Source organism: Podarcis tiliguerta, assembly GCF_965153285.1.
Source record: "Podarcis tiliguerta genome assembly, chromosome: 2".
NCBI lineage: Eukaryota > Metazoa > Chordata > Lepidosauria > Squamata > Lacertidae > Podarcis > Podarcis tiliguerta.
Window position 1 is genome coordinate 27,350,345 of NC_139535.1, and position 15,992 is coordinate 27,366,336.

The window sequence follows — 15,992 nt, forward strand, 5'->3', positions numbered from 1 at the left end:
GCTCACCACTTTCCCTAGTAAAAGTCTCCAGAACCTTATATATCTTAGCAAGTTTACATGCCTATGAAGCGGATTGTGGGGAGCCCTTTGCGGGGGTAAGGCGAGGGGAGCTACAATGGGAGAGTGGCAGGGGGTGGATGGAGAAATTAATGGCAGCTCTTGGACCATCTTATGAACTTGTAAGTAACTTGGGCTTTTCCCCCTTAAGGAATTCTCCAGACTTTTTAATTTTAATCTACACATGCAATTTGAAACAGGCCAGAACAGACTTCCTATTAGGTAAAGGTAAAGGGACCCCTGACCATTAGGTCCAGTCATGACCGATTCTGGGGTTGCGGCATTCATCTTGCTTTATTAGCCGAGGGAGCTGGCGTACAGCTTCTGGGTCATGTAGCCAGCATGACTAAGCCACTTCTGGCGAACCAGAGCAGCGCACAGAAATGCCGTTTACCTTCCTGCCGGAGCGGTACCTATTTATCTACTTGCACTTTGACATGCTTTTGAACTGCTAGGTTGGCAGGAGCAGGGACAGAGCAACGAGAGCTCACCCTGTCGTGGGGATTCGAACCACCAACCTTCTGATTGACAAGTCCTAGGTTCAGTGGTTTAACCCACAGCGTCACCCACTTCCCATGACTTACTATTAGACATGCGCAAATGGGACTTCCTCCTTCTGAAGGCAGCAAGCTATAAGGGACCCAAACTGGGTTACATTGCACCATCCACCACTTCAATCCTGAACCCCGCCCTCTGCATCCACCACCTGAGGCACCTGCCTCAACCTGCCTAATGGTAGGACTGGCTCTGCATCTACCTAACCCTGAGCTAGGCTATTCTTCTAAATTTTCTCCCTCCCTCCAGTATTATAAGTACAACTGATTAAGATAAAATCCACTCGTGCTATTGCATTGCTGCTAATGTGAAGCATCCAAGTCACAACTGAAACAAATGGAATCAAGGGTTATCATAATACTTTATGAGTATTCAAATGGAAAACATGTTTTGCCTCTTGAATCCACCGGCCTCTACTTATAAATTCAAGGAGCTTCAACTAGCTGCTGCTTCAACTTGTGCACTCTCTCTCACCCGCATGCCTTCATTACGACCGACCTGCCCTAGGAAGGTCCATTAAGTAGAACTCTTTTCAAGCACAGATGGTCCTGAATAGCTTAATGTCTGCCTGGTGGCCAGAATAAGTGAATTCTTGATGGCCTTAGACTTCTGATCATATTCATGCAGCCAAGGAAGGAAAATGAAAACTTGTTTATCATTTTGATAAACAACCTCTCTCATTGCCGCAGGAAGAGCCATGTAACTCAGTGGAGTCAAATGCTATTAAATTGCCATCACTGTCAAAAAAAAAAAGGGAGAAAAAGGAGGAATTTCTATGTTTTTTCTACCTGAGTCATAGTTAATGACTTCCACAGTGTATCACCCAAATCAGGACTTTTAAAAAAATAATAAATAAAGGAGGAAAGTTTGCTTACCGTTCAGGCTTGGCTCCGCTACTAGATTGGGCATGTTATAATTCTGAAATACAAAATATGCTTCTGTTACTACCTCTGAACCAAAGCGGGAGATGTAAAAAATGCATATGATGAGGAAATGACTCTTGGCTTCAGCTAGGCATGTGCTCTAAACCTTCTGTTGATGAGATATTTTATATCACAGCTGCACACAGAAGGTTCTCATTTAGGGGTAAAATATTTCACTGTGTGGCGGGGCTTTGTAACAGAGGCATAATTGCCATTTTCAGGTGTTCAGTCTTCGCCTCCAATTAAAGCAAAATCATTCTCAGGAAATGGTCCTTCCTTTAGTGATGGACTTGTGGGTGTATAACCCTCATTCTTCTGTTTCAATATTTGAACAAACACAGTATGAAGAAGGAAAAATATATGTGTTGAAATTACTCCAGAAGATAGAAACTCAAGTGGCCGAATTAGGAAGGGGGAAATGTTTTTGTTGGATGAAATTGTTGGATAAGCCTGCATGAACTGACAGAAAGGAGGCAGAAGTGGAATATGATTGCATCTAGACCAGGCATGCACAGACCCTCCAAGTGTCCCTATTTTCCAGGGACGTCCTTGATTTAGAGAAGCCGTCCTGGTTTCTGATTTGATCCCAGAATATCCCACTTTTCCTTAGGATGTCCCTATTTCCATTGGAGAAATATTGGAGGGTATGGAGCTATCCGAGCTATTCAGATGGAAGGCAATCCTGTATAGGGAAGCTTTTTAACCTTTATGTTTTGTGTGTATGTGTGTGTGTGTGTGTTGGAAGCTGCCCAGAGTGGCTGGGGCAACCCAGTAAGATGTGTGGGGTATAAATAGTAAAATTTTCATTATGGAATGGGACGTCCCTATTTTCATCGGAGAAATGTTGGAGGGTATGCATGCATAATGAGGTTTTTTAACTCAAGGACCACATTCACCTCAGCCAGCTCTCTGAGGGACACTTTCCAACTGTGGGCATCACCAAATATGGGTGTGACAGCCCCACACTTTGAAGCACACATGTCTGTGCACACTCTCCTGCCCCACTATGTAGGTCAGCTGAGCAGTGAATTATTATCCTTTCTCTGCTCGTAAAATGATCACTCCAAAGACTGGGGAGGAGGTGGCTTACATCCTTATCTGAAGGTTTGGTTCTGTCCACACCCATTTTGTGCCTACTTTAAATTATTTCGACCTTTTCCACCTTGTTGCCATCTATCTGTCTCAGGAGACAGTGGAGGAATGGTGGTGGGCCCTAAGTCAAACTCTCTCTCTCTCTCTCTCTCTCTCTCTCACACACACACACACACACACAGTGGGGGTCTTTTGTAGGCCAGAAAAATTCCATGAAGAGGGGAATGGATGAGTACCTCCCCAAAACAGAGGAACAGTCACCCCTGATATAAATATATAGGAGGCAAGATGACTGGGAGAGGGGGCGGTGTTGGTGAATTTTCACACAGACAACATCGCTAGATTGAAATTGACCACCGGAATGATCCAAGACAAACACACTTGCACATTTCTGCACATAGCCACAGAGATTTCCTTTCTCTCTCAACAAATTACACCTGCTTGCATGTATGCAATTAGGTACACATACCCACATATGCCAGCAAATGTAGCTGGTGTCAAAGAATAGGGAATAGGTACTACCTTCATCCCTTTCTCATAAGCTTTGTAAGGGCATATCATTGGAAACAGAAGGCGGAATCCAGTTGGCATCCTTGCACCCAGGGTAGGGCTTTCGATCTAGCAGATGCCTCTGCAAATGGAAAAAGAGCAGAATGTTATGTTTTTGCTAATGTCCTTCCAGAACAGGTGTGTGTGTGTGTGTAAATGGAGGGGGCAGGTGCATGAATACGAGCAAAAGATCTAGCAAACACCCCCTCCCTTCCTCTCCCATTGACAGAGATGCCCACTGGACCAAAAGCTCTTCCATGAGTACCGGGGCACTGTCAGGGGCTCAGCCTACACTCGAGTAGGACCCTGGCAGAGACACATGCTCGACTGGCATGTTCTCTCCCTCCTGGTCGTTTGTTCAGGAGCTTCAAAAGCTTTCTTCTGCCTGAACATCACAGCGACCGATGTCAACCGACACCCGCACACTTAGGGATCCGCAGAGTTTGCGCATCATGCGTAACAGAACTCAGCATTTTGGCTAATCTACTTTACATATAAACACACATGGAGCACTGCAACATGGCTTTCTCTCTCTCTGTAGCATCAGACAGCAAAGAAAGAACAAATGACAATAGTCCCACTTCATGCAACACAGTAACACAAACATCCTGTCTCCGTCACTTCCCACTCTGTGGAGTCAAAACATATACCGTCATGTGAATGACAACAATCCCATGACTCCAATCATGGAGCAGAAATTCTAACAGGCACCAATTGGATTCTACCCAGAATGCCAGACTAGATGGTCTTTCAGCCTGACCTGGTGTGTCAGTTCTAATGTCCCCTTTCCAATCACACACACCATTTTGTTAGTTTCTGTGCAGTGTGTGAGATAGAGGGAAGATCCCCAGTCCCCAGGGGTACAATGTAATGAATAGCCAAGTTTCTATGAAAAGTCATTATACTTTTCAACATGTTTCTGATGAATCTTCTGTAAGGGCCAAACTGTGCCCCCCCCTTGCCCCCTGCCACCCAAGCGACCAAAGTCAATAGACTGTCTCCAACTTACTTACAAAACACAGCCAGAAGCTGAAATGGCTCAGTAGACCATAAAATGCTCAGAGGCGCCTTCCCTGTCATTCGCGACAATGATTTAAACTTTTAGTGTGGTTACAACCTATGAGGTCAATAAATGCACATTTTTCTACAAGTCCCTAAATATGCATTTATGACAGATACTATAATGACTCTTTGGAAAGTGCTACAGAGTCGAGTCAATAATCCATTTTTTAAAAGTCTATAAACATGAATGTACATTTATAAAATCTTTATTTTGCCCCTTCATCTGTGTCAGTGCCGCTATTCTTTTACAAGAGGCTTTGCATTCCGTCACTGTTGCAAACAAATGCTTATGGGACCGGAGGCATTAAAAATGAAATGAAAGAATATTTAAACATACCTAAGCAACATAGGTACATAGCTAAGCAACCCCATACCTCAACACAGGCATTCAGCATGATTCCAACAACTTTTTTCTTCTTTAGACCCCATACTGGGTTGGCATCTCATTTCCAAAGTGATCACAGCTATAAACGTGCACATGATAGCACACATAGCATTTATATGCCACTCAATGAACTAGGGACGAGGGTGGCGCTGTGGGTTAAACCATAGAGCCTAGGACTTGCTGATCAGAAGGTCGGCGGTTCAAATCCCTGTGATGGGGTGAGCTCCCGTTGCGCGGTCCCTGCTCCTGCCAACCTAGCAGTTTGAAAGCACATCAAAGTGCAAGTAGATAAATAGGTACCACTCTGGCGGGAGGGTAAATGGCATTTCCGTGCGCTGCTCTGGTTTGCCAGAAGCAGCTTAGACATGCTGGCCACATGACGCGGAAGCTGTACACCGGCTCCCTCGGCCAATAAGCGAGATGAGCGCTGCAACCCCAGAGTCGGCCACGACTGCACCTAGGTCAGGGGTCCCTTTACATTTCACAATGAACCAGACCCTCTGAGAAGTATCTAAATGTCAAATGAGCTTGTGTGGTGTAGTGGTTAGAGTGTCAGACCAGGACCTGGGAGACCAGAGTTCAAATCCCCATTCAGCCATGAAGCTCCCTGGGTGACCTTGGGCCAGTCACTCACTCTCAGCCTAAACTACTTCACAGGGTTGTCATGGGGGTAAAATGGGGGGGGGGAGGAGAATTATGCACACTACCTTGAGCTCCTTGGAGGTGTGATGGACAGCAGAGCCAGATTAGAGTCTGGTGATGCAGTTTCCTTCTTTGAATGAAAGGTGCAATAATAATAAAAAACACTCACTGTGGCCAATTTGGGGTTAGCCAGAAATGTGGAAAAGAAGACAAAGCAGGGACAGAGTTTTTTTAAAAAAAAAAATTCAGGTGCTGATTTATATGTGCAGATGCAAAATTTGAAATTTAAATTACTATAATTTGCATAGAAATATTATCCATCTCACCATAGGGGAGAAGACCATGAGGAGACTTGTGTGTCTTCTCCATCTGCTTTGTGAGTGGTGGGTAATTTCTGGGGCGGTTCTTCATTTCTAAACTGGACTTGCACCAGAGAGGATTCTAGAGGCTATCCTAGTTCAAGGCAGTGGCAGAGAGAAGGCTGCAAAGCATACATTTCAATCAATCAGGCAAAGAGTATCTGTTAGGGAGTATCTCCCCAAAGCCATTCATGTCGCAATAATCAAACTGGTCCCCTGCACACCTCGTTTTGATGCAATATTCTGTTGACAAAGTAGTCTTTGAAAAAGTACCTGAAGCCAATCCAGCCATTTTAAATGTCACACACGGAGACTCCCAGCTAAGAATGACCCCTTAATGTGTGGGAAAGCTTTATGCAATTTTAAATATTCAAACCTTCGGCTTTCAGGGATGAGTCAATCAAAGCTGGTTAATGTCTGTTAAGGTAAAAGACCTTAGGTCATGTACTCTTGGGGCTCAGTATTGATGAGCTTGCAAGCTGAAGAAGGCACAATGGACCCCATTGTTAATATTTAATTCCTCTCATCAAGAGGAGCCGTTTCCTGTATGGTGCAGAAACATATTTACTCGGCCCTGACGCAGCTCTTTTCTGAGGCAAAAATGCAGTGAGCTAGACAAAAGGCCATCACTGTTATGCCCTGTTATTCCGTTCAGGTCTCTCATAGCAAGAAGGGAACAGGAAGAGATCCGTGACTCTTGGAATTTGGACTGAGATGCTTTTAATTGAGGGCACAGTCATCTTAAGAATACAAGAGGAGCAGGCTGCATCAGACCACTGGCCCTTCTACTCCAGCATCTCACACTGACCAACCAGATGTCCAATGGAAGCCTAAACGCAAGACCTGAGCACCAACAGCACTTTCCCCACCAAAACAAAGCTTCCAAACACATTGCGGCGTATTTACTGCAGTACAGGACTGAGAGAAATATTAATAATCAGTTTTTATCTAGAAAATGCTTCTAGATTTGCATTCAGAACGATGTGCGATGACAGAGGCTCTAGCTCTAAAAGATGTGAGAAATGAGGAGTTCTAGTGCCCCTAGAGTCTGGGAAGAGTAGTTGTCAGCTTCTTGATTCTGAGAAGGTTAGTGAGAGCCAGTGTGGTGTAGTGGTTAAGAGCGATAGACTTGTAATCTGGGGAACCGGGTTCGTGTCTCCGCTCCTCCACATGCAGCTGCTGGGTGACCTTGGGCTAGTCACACTTCTCTGAAGTCTCTCAGCCTCACTCACCTCACAGAGTGTTTGTTGTGGGGGAGGAAGGGAAAGGAGAATGTTAGCCATTTTCAGATTCCTTCGGGTAGTGATAAAGCGGGATATCAAATCCAAACTCTTCTTCTTCTTATTTCCCAGCTGAACGTTCCCTAACTTGAGCTTAGAATACATTTCTAAGCCTCCACCCTCCAAAAAAAAATCCTAAGACCGGCCTCAAAACTTTTTAATTTTGAAATATAAACACACAGAGGGAGAAAGACCAAAAAATAAATAAAAAGCTACTTATAAATACACAAAAACAAAAGTCACTGATATCATTTAGGCAGGCTCTGAAAACATTTTTGCTGAAGATTTCTTTTAGTGAGAAGGTGGTGGCTTCTTTTCTTTACAGTGGTACCTCTGGTTACAAACACTTCTGGTTATGAACGCTCTGCTAACCTGGAAGTAGCTGCTCCTGGTTGTGAACTTTGCCCCAGCATTAGCAAAAGCACGCCTCAGGATAAGAACGGTTTCAGCTTAAGAACGGACCTCCGGAACGAATTAAGTTCGTAACCAGAGGTACCACTGTATTCTTAAATTGCAACAACCATTTGCGGTCGGTATATTGAAATGAAATGGCAGAATTTGGCATAAGAACATGAGTCCTTCTGGATCAGGCCAGTGACCCACTTTGTCCAACACACTGTTCTCACAGTGGCCAGTCAGATGCCTATGGGAAGCCTGCAAATAGGACCTGAGCGACAGAGTGATTCCTCCCTTGCAGCCTCAAAAGACAATTGTACTGTAGCTGTTGTGATTATATATATTGCTTTTTATTTGATGCAGCTTTATTTTTTAAGGTGCCCTGGGAAGATACTACATTTTAATTAATTACATAAAGGCAGTCCTTTTTTTCTATATAAAAAAATATGTTTAGGGGTATGCGTACCCCCAGAAAAAAAGCAGTGTGTAAATGAATCCAATTTCTTTTTCAGAACTTAAATGACAAATTCATTTTGTTTGCAATTTAAGTGGTCATTTTGTACATAGGTCATTTTGTACGTGTTGCAGATTTGTCTTTTTTTCAAGTGCTGCAAACCAACGATGCAAACAGATACTTGCAACTGAGCATATTTGGACTTCTAATCACCCAGCAATTATGCGCTTAATGCATTTTGAACTTGGGTCACGCAGAATTTATGGATGGTGCATGAACCCTGTGCCCTGCCTAACTTCCCTCTATTTCACATACAAGTGTGAGATCAAAAACTTCCTAAGTTTGCAAAATAAGCCTTGCATATCAACACATTGTGCTATTGGTGTTTGAAACCAGTAGGGTCAGGAGGCCTGATCTAACCTTAAGCGAGAAGTGTGAGCTTGCTGGGAAGTTGGCTGCTCAGCTCATAGTTCACTAGCAATGGCACAAGTCACTATTATATGCATTATGACACTGCAATGGGCAGCAGTAAGAACTTGGAGGTGGCAGTGTCCTTTCTCACCTGCTCTGCATCTCTTCTTGGATCTAGAGCTCTGGAGAAATATGTGTCATGAGATGCTTGCGTTGAGGTAGAGCCAGATAACATTTTTAAATTCTGGCTTTTATTCCCTACCAAGACATCCTTCATCAACCAGGTGTCCTCCAGATGTTTCTGGCTGGAGCTGAAGGGAATTGTGGGCCAAAACATCTGGAGGGAACCAGATGGGTGAAGACTGACAGAGAGTATCACGCTCAGGTGTTTGGGTTTTCTTTTCTTTTCGTTTTACCTATCCAGAGCATTCCATCCTAACCATGGTGTCCATCTTCTCTCTTTCTTGCCAGAAGGAGGGACGTGTGAAGTTATAGCAGCACACAGATGTTGTAATAAGAATCGGATTGAAGAGAGATCACAAACAGTAAAATGCTCCTGTCTACCTGGGAAAGTGGCCGGGACGACGCGGAACAGACCGTCGTGTGTTGATGGCAAGTAGCGTATGGCATTATGAATACGTGCAAACTTTTACGATGCAACCTTGCTTACCCAAGGAGATGTGTAAAATATTTGGAAAGTCAGAAGTCTTAACATAGAGCTGCCGTTGCATACAGTCACCAGCATGGCCTATAGTTGGAAGAATTTTGTTTAAAAAGCAAGCTGAAAGGATCGTAATAATATTCCGTATTGATAACAAATGTGGCAAGTAGCAATATTCCTGCATTGGAGGGGGTTGGGCTAGATGGCTGTTTGAGTTCCAAATTTTATGAAATTACACTAACAGAGCGATTAAAATCCTTCCCGCTGTGGTGTGGAGGGGATCACTACTGATAGAAGCCAAGGCAAATCCCTGAAATGGGGTGTTCTGTGAGTGGGAAGGAGTTGAGGTGGTCCAGGACATGTTGGATCCTGAGCTGGCCTCACTGCTAACACATGACAACATCAGACCTGGTCATCCTTCCTGACTTCGCTGACCTCTGCAGCTACCGTGAGCATCTACAAAAACGAAGTTTTGATGGCTCAGTTATTCTCAATTTGCTGAACTTACAAACTGTGCCCTCTTCCGTTGCTGATTTTTATTTCTTAAAAGCACATCGCAGAAGCAATTTTTACTTCAGGATCCTCCAAAAATGAATGCTAACGAAGCAATGGTGGGAGGGGGCAAAAGAATGAGTGGAATCTATATTGGTTTGCTTTCAGCAGCTTACTGGGACAGCTTCCTGCCACCTGCACTGTGCAGGGTATCTTCTGGGAGGGTGGCTTTGGAATGGACCTGAGGTGGACTGTTCTCCTACTGGTCCATGCCTAGAACATAAATAGGAGGCTTGGCTTTGACACTGTGGTTGTCAGAATTCCCACCCTTCCATAGCCTATCAGGCCAGGACAGAATTTTATACACATTCACCATTAGGTTCAGTGATTCAACGTTTCTGGCTTTCTCAAAGCAACATGGTTTTATGGTTGTTTAAGTGCATCACTCTATATTCCCTTCAGAACTTCTCATTGCCAGCACCAGAGGGATTGGACTGGATCCATAGGTAAATGGATCCTGCTCCTCACTGGAGGGATCCCTAGGAGGGATCTTGGGCTGTCATTTTGGGGGCACTTGCACTCATGTTTCAGGATGGTTGTGCAGTAGCAGTTTGTGCCATGGTGGGCCCAAGATCGCTGACATTCCCAGCAATGTTATCCTAGCATTTGGGCTTGGACAGCAGTATTCGCCAGCAGCCAGGCTGTCTAGTGACTCAATTCTAGCCCTATGCAATATCAAACTCTAGAAGCTGTAGCCAGTGAAAAAATTGTGGCCATTTGCAACCCACTTTAACTTGGCATAGTTATTGCTACCACTCAGTGCTGATTACACAGACTCCTACTCAACAGAAGCACACACATACGTTCTGTGTGAGTATACAACTTACAAGTATACCACTACAGTATGAAGTATAGGACTGTGTGCACTGGATTCGTGGACCTGTCCTTATAGTCAATGAACAATATAAGATTGTTGCCTTAAGGTGGCCATATGGTTTACAACATCATCATCAGCCATGATCACTCAAAGTTTTAATAATTGATTGATGAAAGACCACACAACCCTAACCATATCTACTCAGAAGTAAATCCTATTGATCCTAGAATTAGGATTTCAACCTCAAATAGTGAATTGCCAAGATCAGTCGGACTGGTAGATTCCGTCTTGGTTTGGGTTCTGTTTTTGTGTAACATCTGTGTGGTTTGTTTGTTTGAAAAATAAACATTTCTCTCTCTTAATATACAGTGGTACCTTGGTTTAAGAACAGCTTAGTTTATGAACAACTTGGATTAAGAACGCTGCAAACCCAGAAGTAGGTGTTTTGGTTTGTGAACTTTGCCTGGGAAGCAGAACATTTTCCGCTTTCTGCTGAGTGTAAATTGAGTCCCCCGCTGCTATGGGAAAGAACACCTTAGTTTAAGAATGCTTTGGTTTAAGAACGGACTTCCGGAACGGATTAAGTTCGTAAATCAAGGTACCACTGTACTTCACTTACCAGTATGGATCTATAACATCTGTGCTGAAAGTATCACATTTTTATTCCCTCTGTGGTTCCATTATTAAGCTTTTCTTATGTGAATGAATGTGTAATGACCCTGGGGACTCATGCATACACCCATCATTTGGAGACTTCAGTAAGTGCATAGATGTTCTCTTCTGTGAGTCAAGGAAAGATCCACATATCACAGAAATTCCCCATGCTGTGTATAGCGTATTCCTTGATTTAGATGAGTGATCAAGGAAGCTCCTGAATGCACACTGAAGCCCCACACAACTGTGGATGTATTTTCCAATGGATGTATTTTCATTGGTGTTTTCTCGGGGGGTGAATTATTTCTCCGCTAGGAAATTTACCTTATGTTCCATGATAAGCTAGAAGTCTGTTGCATAGAAATGCATTCTCTCTTGGGAGTTGTTCCCCTAGTCACTGGTAAAAGAATGGCTTGTAACTATTCAGAAGTAAGCACAGCAGCTAAATTTCCAGAGGAGCTGCCAAAGGGTTGAGTAATGTGTGCACAGGCAATGCAGGATTACATTTTAAATTTCAGAATTATCCCATTGTGCCACCTCTTGTCTCATTTGTGTTGATGCATTAATAATTCAAGTGGCTACAGTGGACGAGATTTAATTAATGTTTTTTGAAAGTCAGCAGCAAACCAGTTCAGCAGCCTGACTTTGAAATGAACATAGTGTGAATACTTGGCTAACACAAGGGCAGGGGTGGTTTTGTTAGGTAGGGTTGCCATATTTTGAAGAGCAAAAAAGAGGACGCTATGACGACTCTCATTTTAAATACAGTGGTACCTCGGGTTACATACGCTTCACGTTACATACGCTTCAGGTTACAGACTCTGCTAACCCAGAAATATTACCTCGGGTTAAGAACTTTGCTTCAGGATGAGAACAGAAATCGTGCTCCGGCGGCGCAGCGGCAGTAGGAGGCCCCATTAGCTAAAGTGGTGCTTCAGGTTAAGAACATTTTCAGGTTAAGAATGGGCCTCCGGAACAAATTAAGTACTTAACCTGAGGTACCACTGTACCCCTACTATATGTAGCCTATAGAAGCAGTGATAGATTCTTGAGGGGGCCAGGAAAAGAGGAAATAAAGTCTTCAACCACCAGCTATGGCTATGTCTCATCCAGAAAGTATATCCAGAGAAAGTATAGCCAGAGACATTTTGGCAATTTAAAAAAAAATCCCCCGACAGAAAAAGAGGGCGTGTCCTGGAAAAAGAGGACACCTGGCAACCATATGTTAGGAAACTCATGCAATGCTTACCAATTTTTTTTTCTGACTTTCTCATTTTTCCAGAATCCAGCCTCTTTTTCATTTTTTTTAAAAAAATGTGTATAAAAAGTAATTTATAAAGAAGCATATACATGTGATCATCAGGCTCCTTTGGTGAGCCCTTCAGATACTGCAACAGTGAGTTGGATACGTATTTCATTGAAGGGAGAATTTGCTTCCTTTGTGGCTCTAAGGGTGAAATCCAACTTTGCACACTAGGAGTTCTCCACCCTCTCCTCCCTCATGCACCCATTGTATCCCTTCAGATCTGGGGCACGGGCAGGCTTCGGGGGGCAAGAGAAAGGGAAACCCATTGTATGAACAGAAATCCACTCCATTTGCACATGGATATGATTGGATACAAGCATAAATATCTTACAAATTATAGTAAGATTGAAATCTGCTCCACGGTGCCTACTTTCCCCTCGCTTGATCATGCTGGTATTTTACACCGTGTCTCTCTTTTTAAAATGTGATAGGCATTGGGTAAAGATTCCCAAATGGTGTGATGTAGTTATCTGAAATACAGTCATACCTTGGAAGTCAAACGGAATCCATTCCGGAAGTCTATTCGGCTTCCAAAACGTTCGGAAACCAAAGCGCGGCTTCTGATTGGCTGCAGGACATTCGGCTTCCAAAAATAATTCACAAACTGGAACACTCACTTCCGGGTTTGAGGCGTTTGGAGATTCAAAATGTTCAAGAACTAAGGTGTTTGAAAACCAAGGTATGACTGTACCAGTTTTTGTCCCTTAACTCTCCAAAGTGACTCTCAGTTGGAGTAAGAGTCAAGACTGGATTGACTGATGGTTTAAGCACTACATCAGATAGCAGGCAGAGAAAACTGGGATTTCCAGCCCCTTCTATGTGAGTATAAAAAGGTACCCCTGCCCGTACGGGCCAGTCTTGACAGACTCTAGGGTTGTGCGCCCATCTCACTCAAGAGGCCGTGGGCCAGCGCTGTCCGAAGACACTTCCGGGTCACGTAGCCAGCGTGACATCGCTGCTCTGGCGAGCCAGAGCCGCACACGGAACGCCGTTTACCTTCCCGCTAGTAAGCGGTCCCTATTTATCTACTTGCCCCCGGGAGTGCTTTCGAACTCCAAGGTTGGCAGGCGCTGGGACCGAGCAACGGGAGCGCACCCCGCCGCGGGGATTCGAACCGCCGACCTTTCGATCGGCAAGCCCTAGGTGCTGAGGCTTTTACCCACAGCGCCACCCGCGTCCCCTATGTGAGTATACCATTACTCAATTTTCAGGAATTAGACACCTGAAACTTACCTATATCCAGGTGGTCCACTGTGAGGCATGTAAAAAGCTCCATGAAGGAATTGTGATGCGATGGTTGCTGGGTAGACATAGCTCAAGACACGTTGCTACCTGAGGCAGAGCAACAAACAGTGCCCTCCCACAGAGAAGGTGCGTAGTAAGGCAAAAGTAAAGGGACCCCTGACCATTAGGTCCAGTCATGACCGACTCTGGGGTTGCGGCGCTCATCTCGCTTTATTGGTCCTGACAAGGTGCATAGTACCCAAGGCCAAACAAGTTATTTTGGCATCTGATACAGAAAATCCCCACAAGTATTCTTCCCCAACCTGGATAAACAAACAAACAACAGCAATAATACATGGCACCCAAGGTCAGCTGCCTGACTGAGGCAGCCACCTCATTCTCCCTAATGGTAGGGCTGGCCCCACTATACTAGAAGATGGTGAATGGATGAAGCAGATTTGAATGACAGGCTAGGGGTGTGATTTTGCCCTTTCTCCTCAGGTGATAAAATGGCTAATGCCGTTTCTGGCAATGTATACCTGCTCCTTAAGGAGACAGTATTTTGTTGTTGCTTTTAATTTGTTTGCTTTCTAACTCACATATGAGAAAGATTATTATTTTTCCCCCACACGCAGATGAAACAACTGGGCCTAATTTTTCCTGACAAGCTTTGGATGGTGAGGAATTTTTATACTTAGGCAGCTGATTCAAAGCCCGTTGAAGTTAATGGGAATGTGCGCATCGGCTCCAGTGGGCTTTGAGGAGGTCCTTAGTAAATACTTTGTATTGCGCTCAGAAGCTCTTCTATATCAGCACTTGAATCAAGTGAAAATTGTTCACAGTCAAAAAGCCAATAGTTTTCTATTTATCTAATATGTACTTTAGATGGTATCAAAGAACGGGTTTTTTTTTCCCCTCTCTCTCTAAACTCCTTAAAAGTACTTTCAATCAATTCTTATTTCCACAGAAAGAGGGGAAAAAATGTTATTTTAAATCCAAAGAGTCAGCTCCTCATCCCTCTAGCTGTGCTCCGGCCTAGATAAGGAGAGATCTCAGGGTCCCATATTATTAATGCACTGTCTGTATGAATAACGAGCGGACTGGGTGAATTGTTTTTCACTCCTGGGAAAATCTATAGCCCTGTCCTTCTGCAGCGCCAATGGAAACTGAGCAGGAGGTTCATATTTTTTTCGATTTTGTGAATTCAGATGGCTTCATTTGTAAAGAGGGGGGCAGGAAGGCGGAGACAAGAGCAACATTCCCCACTGAGGTCCATTTAGCACACTCAGACAGAGAGACGCACCAGACGATGCTCTACAGTACAGAAGAAAAAAGTGAGTTTTTCTGCCTACAGATACAATCTGGAGATTTCAATTTGTTCAGAAATATCTGATACGATATATATCTGCCAAGACATACCTCCCCAGTGTGGTTTTTTTTTGGGGGGGGAGGGGCATTCCCCTCATTTAAGAGACCTCCAACTTAGTCCAGTACCATTTGTTTGTTTCTTTGTTTGTTTTAGGAGCTAAGATCAACAAACACATCCACAATTTAAACAGTTGGGAGGGATGTTCCCAAAAGATTTACAGTTCAAAACAACTGAAATCCTTAGAACTGGTAAGGTTTTCACAAATTTGGATTAACTGATCTGTGAAACTCTGGGCTAAGTGCTACTATATTAAGATATTCTACTGTGATTTCATTTAAGGTAGGGGTGCTTAAGGAATTTGATCTGTATAAAATCTCAAACAAAATACCTCAGCGAGAATGAAAATTTAACGCTTTTCTGAATGGTAGGACACAGGTCTCAGCAGTTTAAACCTATCACAGGGTAGCACAGTTTTTTTTAACAAGTGTTTTAAAATGCTCTTACAAAGCATAACAATACATAAGAATTTCTTCCTGGGGAGTTGAATGGAGAAAAAGATCTCTGTCTTATGATGTACCTATGACGGCAGCCATCGTATTCCCCTATACAATGTCCCCAGTAGCTTTTCAAGGACATTGTATGGACAAAAAGATGGCTGACTTCAATGTGTCAGGGATCATCCACCTAGTCCTATGGGTACCACGGTGTGAGTGAACACCTTCCTTGGTCCCCATGGCCACCAGGTGGGCAACTGTCAATTAAAAAAACAACAACCCCATCACGGAACAGTGCAGAGCAGTTGCTGGAGCTGAAAGGACCAACCCCCGTGTCTTATGGTTGGTTTTGAAGGATGCTAGGAAGTGGGGAGAAGTTGTAGGGCTGGCTTCCCCGCTTGCCTAGTGGCCCGTCCCATTTCCTTGCTGTTGCCTACAAGCCCTGGGGCTCAGCTCTAGCACCATCCCAGCAGCCACATGGAGAGAAGCACCTGGGCAAAGGAATCTGGTATGCCTGGAAGTCCCCGAGCCCTTGCAGAAGCTGAATTTGAAAATGTGCTTTTCAGATCTGATTTTCCAAACTGTATCATTGAAACCATGGACCATGGCAGCAGATGCCCCCAAGGGAAAGTGAGACACGCAGCTCCTCACACTGTTTCCCCAGGGGACAAGGATGTGTGTCCATGTGGTGTGTGGCGTTTGCAAGTTTGGATGCCTTTCAAAGGTCAGTAGGTACAGATGTCAGCATGA

General features: G+C 44.0%; 1 protein-coding gene across 1 annotated transcript in view; it reads left to right on the forward strand.

Annotated features, from left to right (window-relative positions):
* TAFA1 (TAFA chemokine like family member 1) overlaps nucleotides 1-15,992 on the forward strand; it is a 330,269-nt gene that overhangs the window by 260,621 nt on the left and 53,656 nt on the right. Inside the window, exon 3 of the mRNA XM_083426872.1 lies at nucleotides 8,637-8,777. Within this exon, the coding sequence (XP_083282998.1) occupies nucleotides 8,637-8,777 (141 nt within the window). The remainder of the gene's footprint in view (nucleotides 1-8,636; nucleotides 8,778-15,992) is intronic.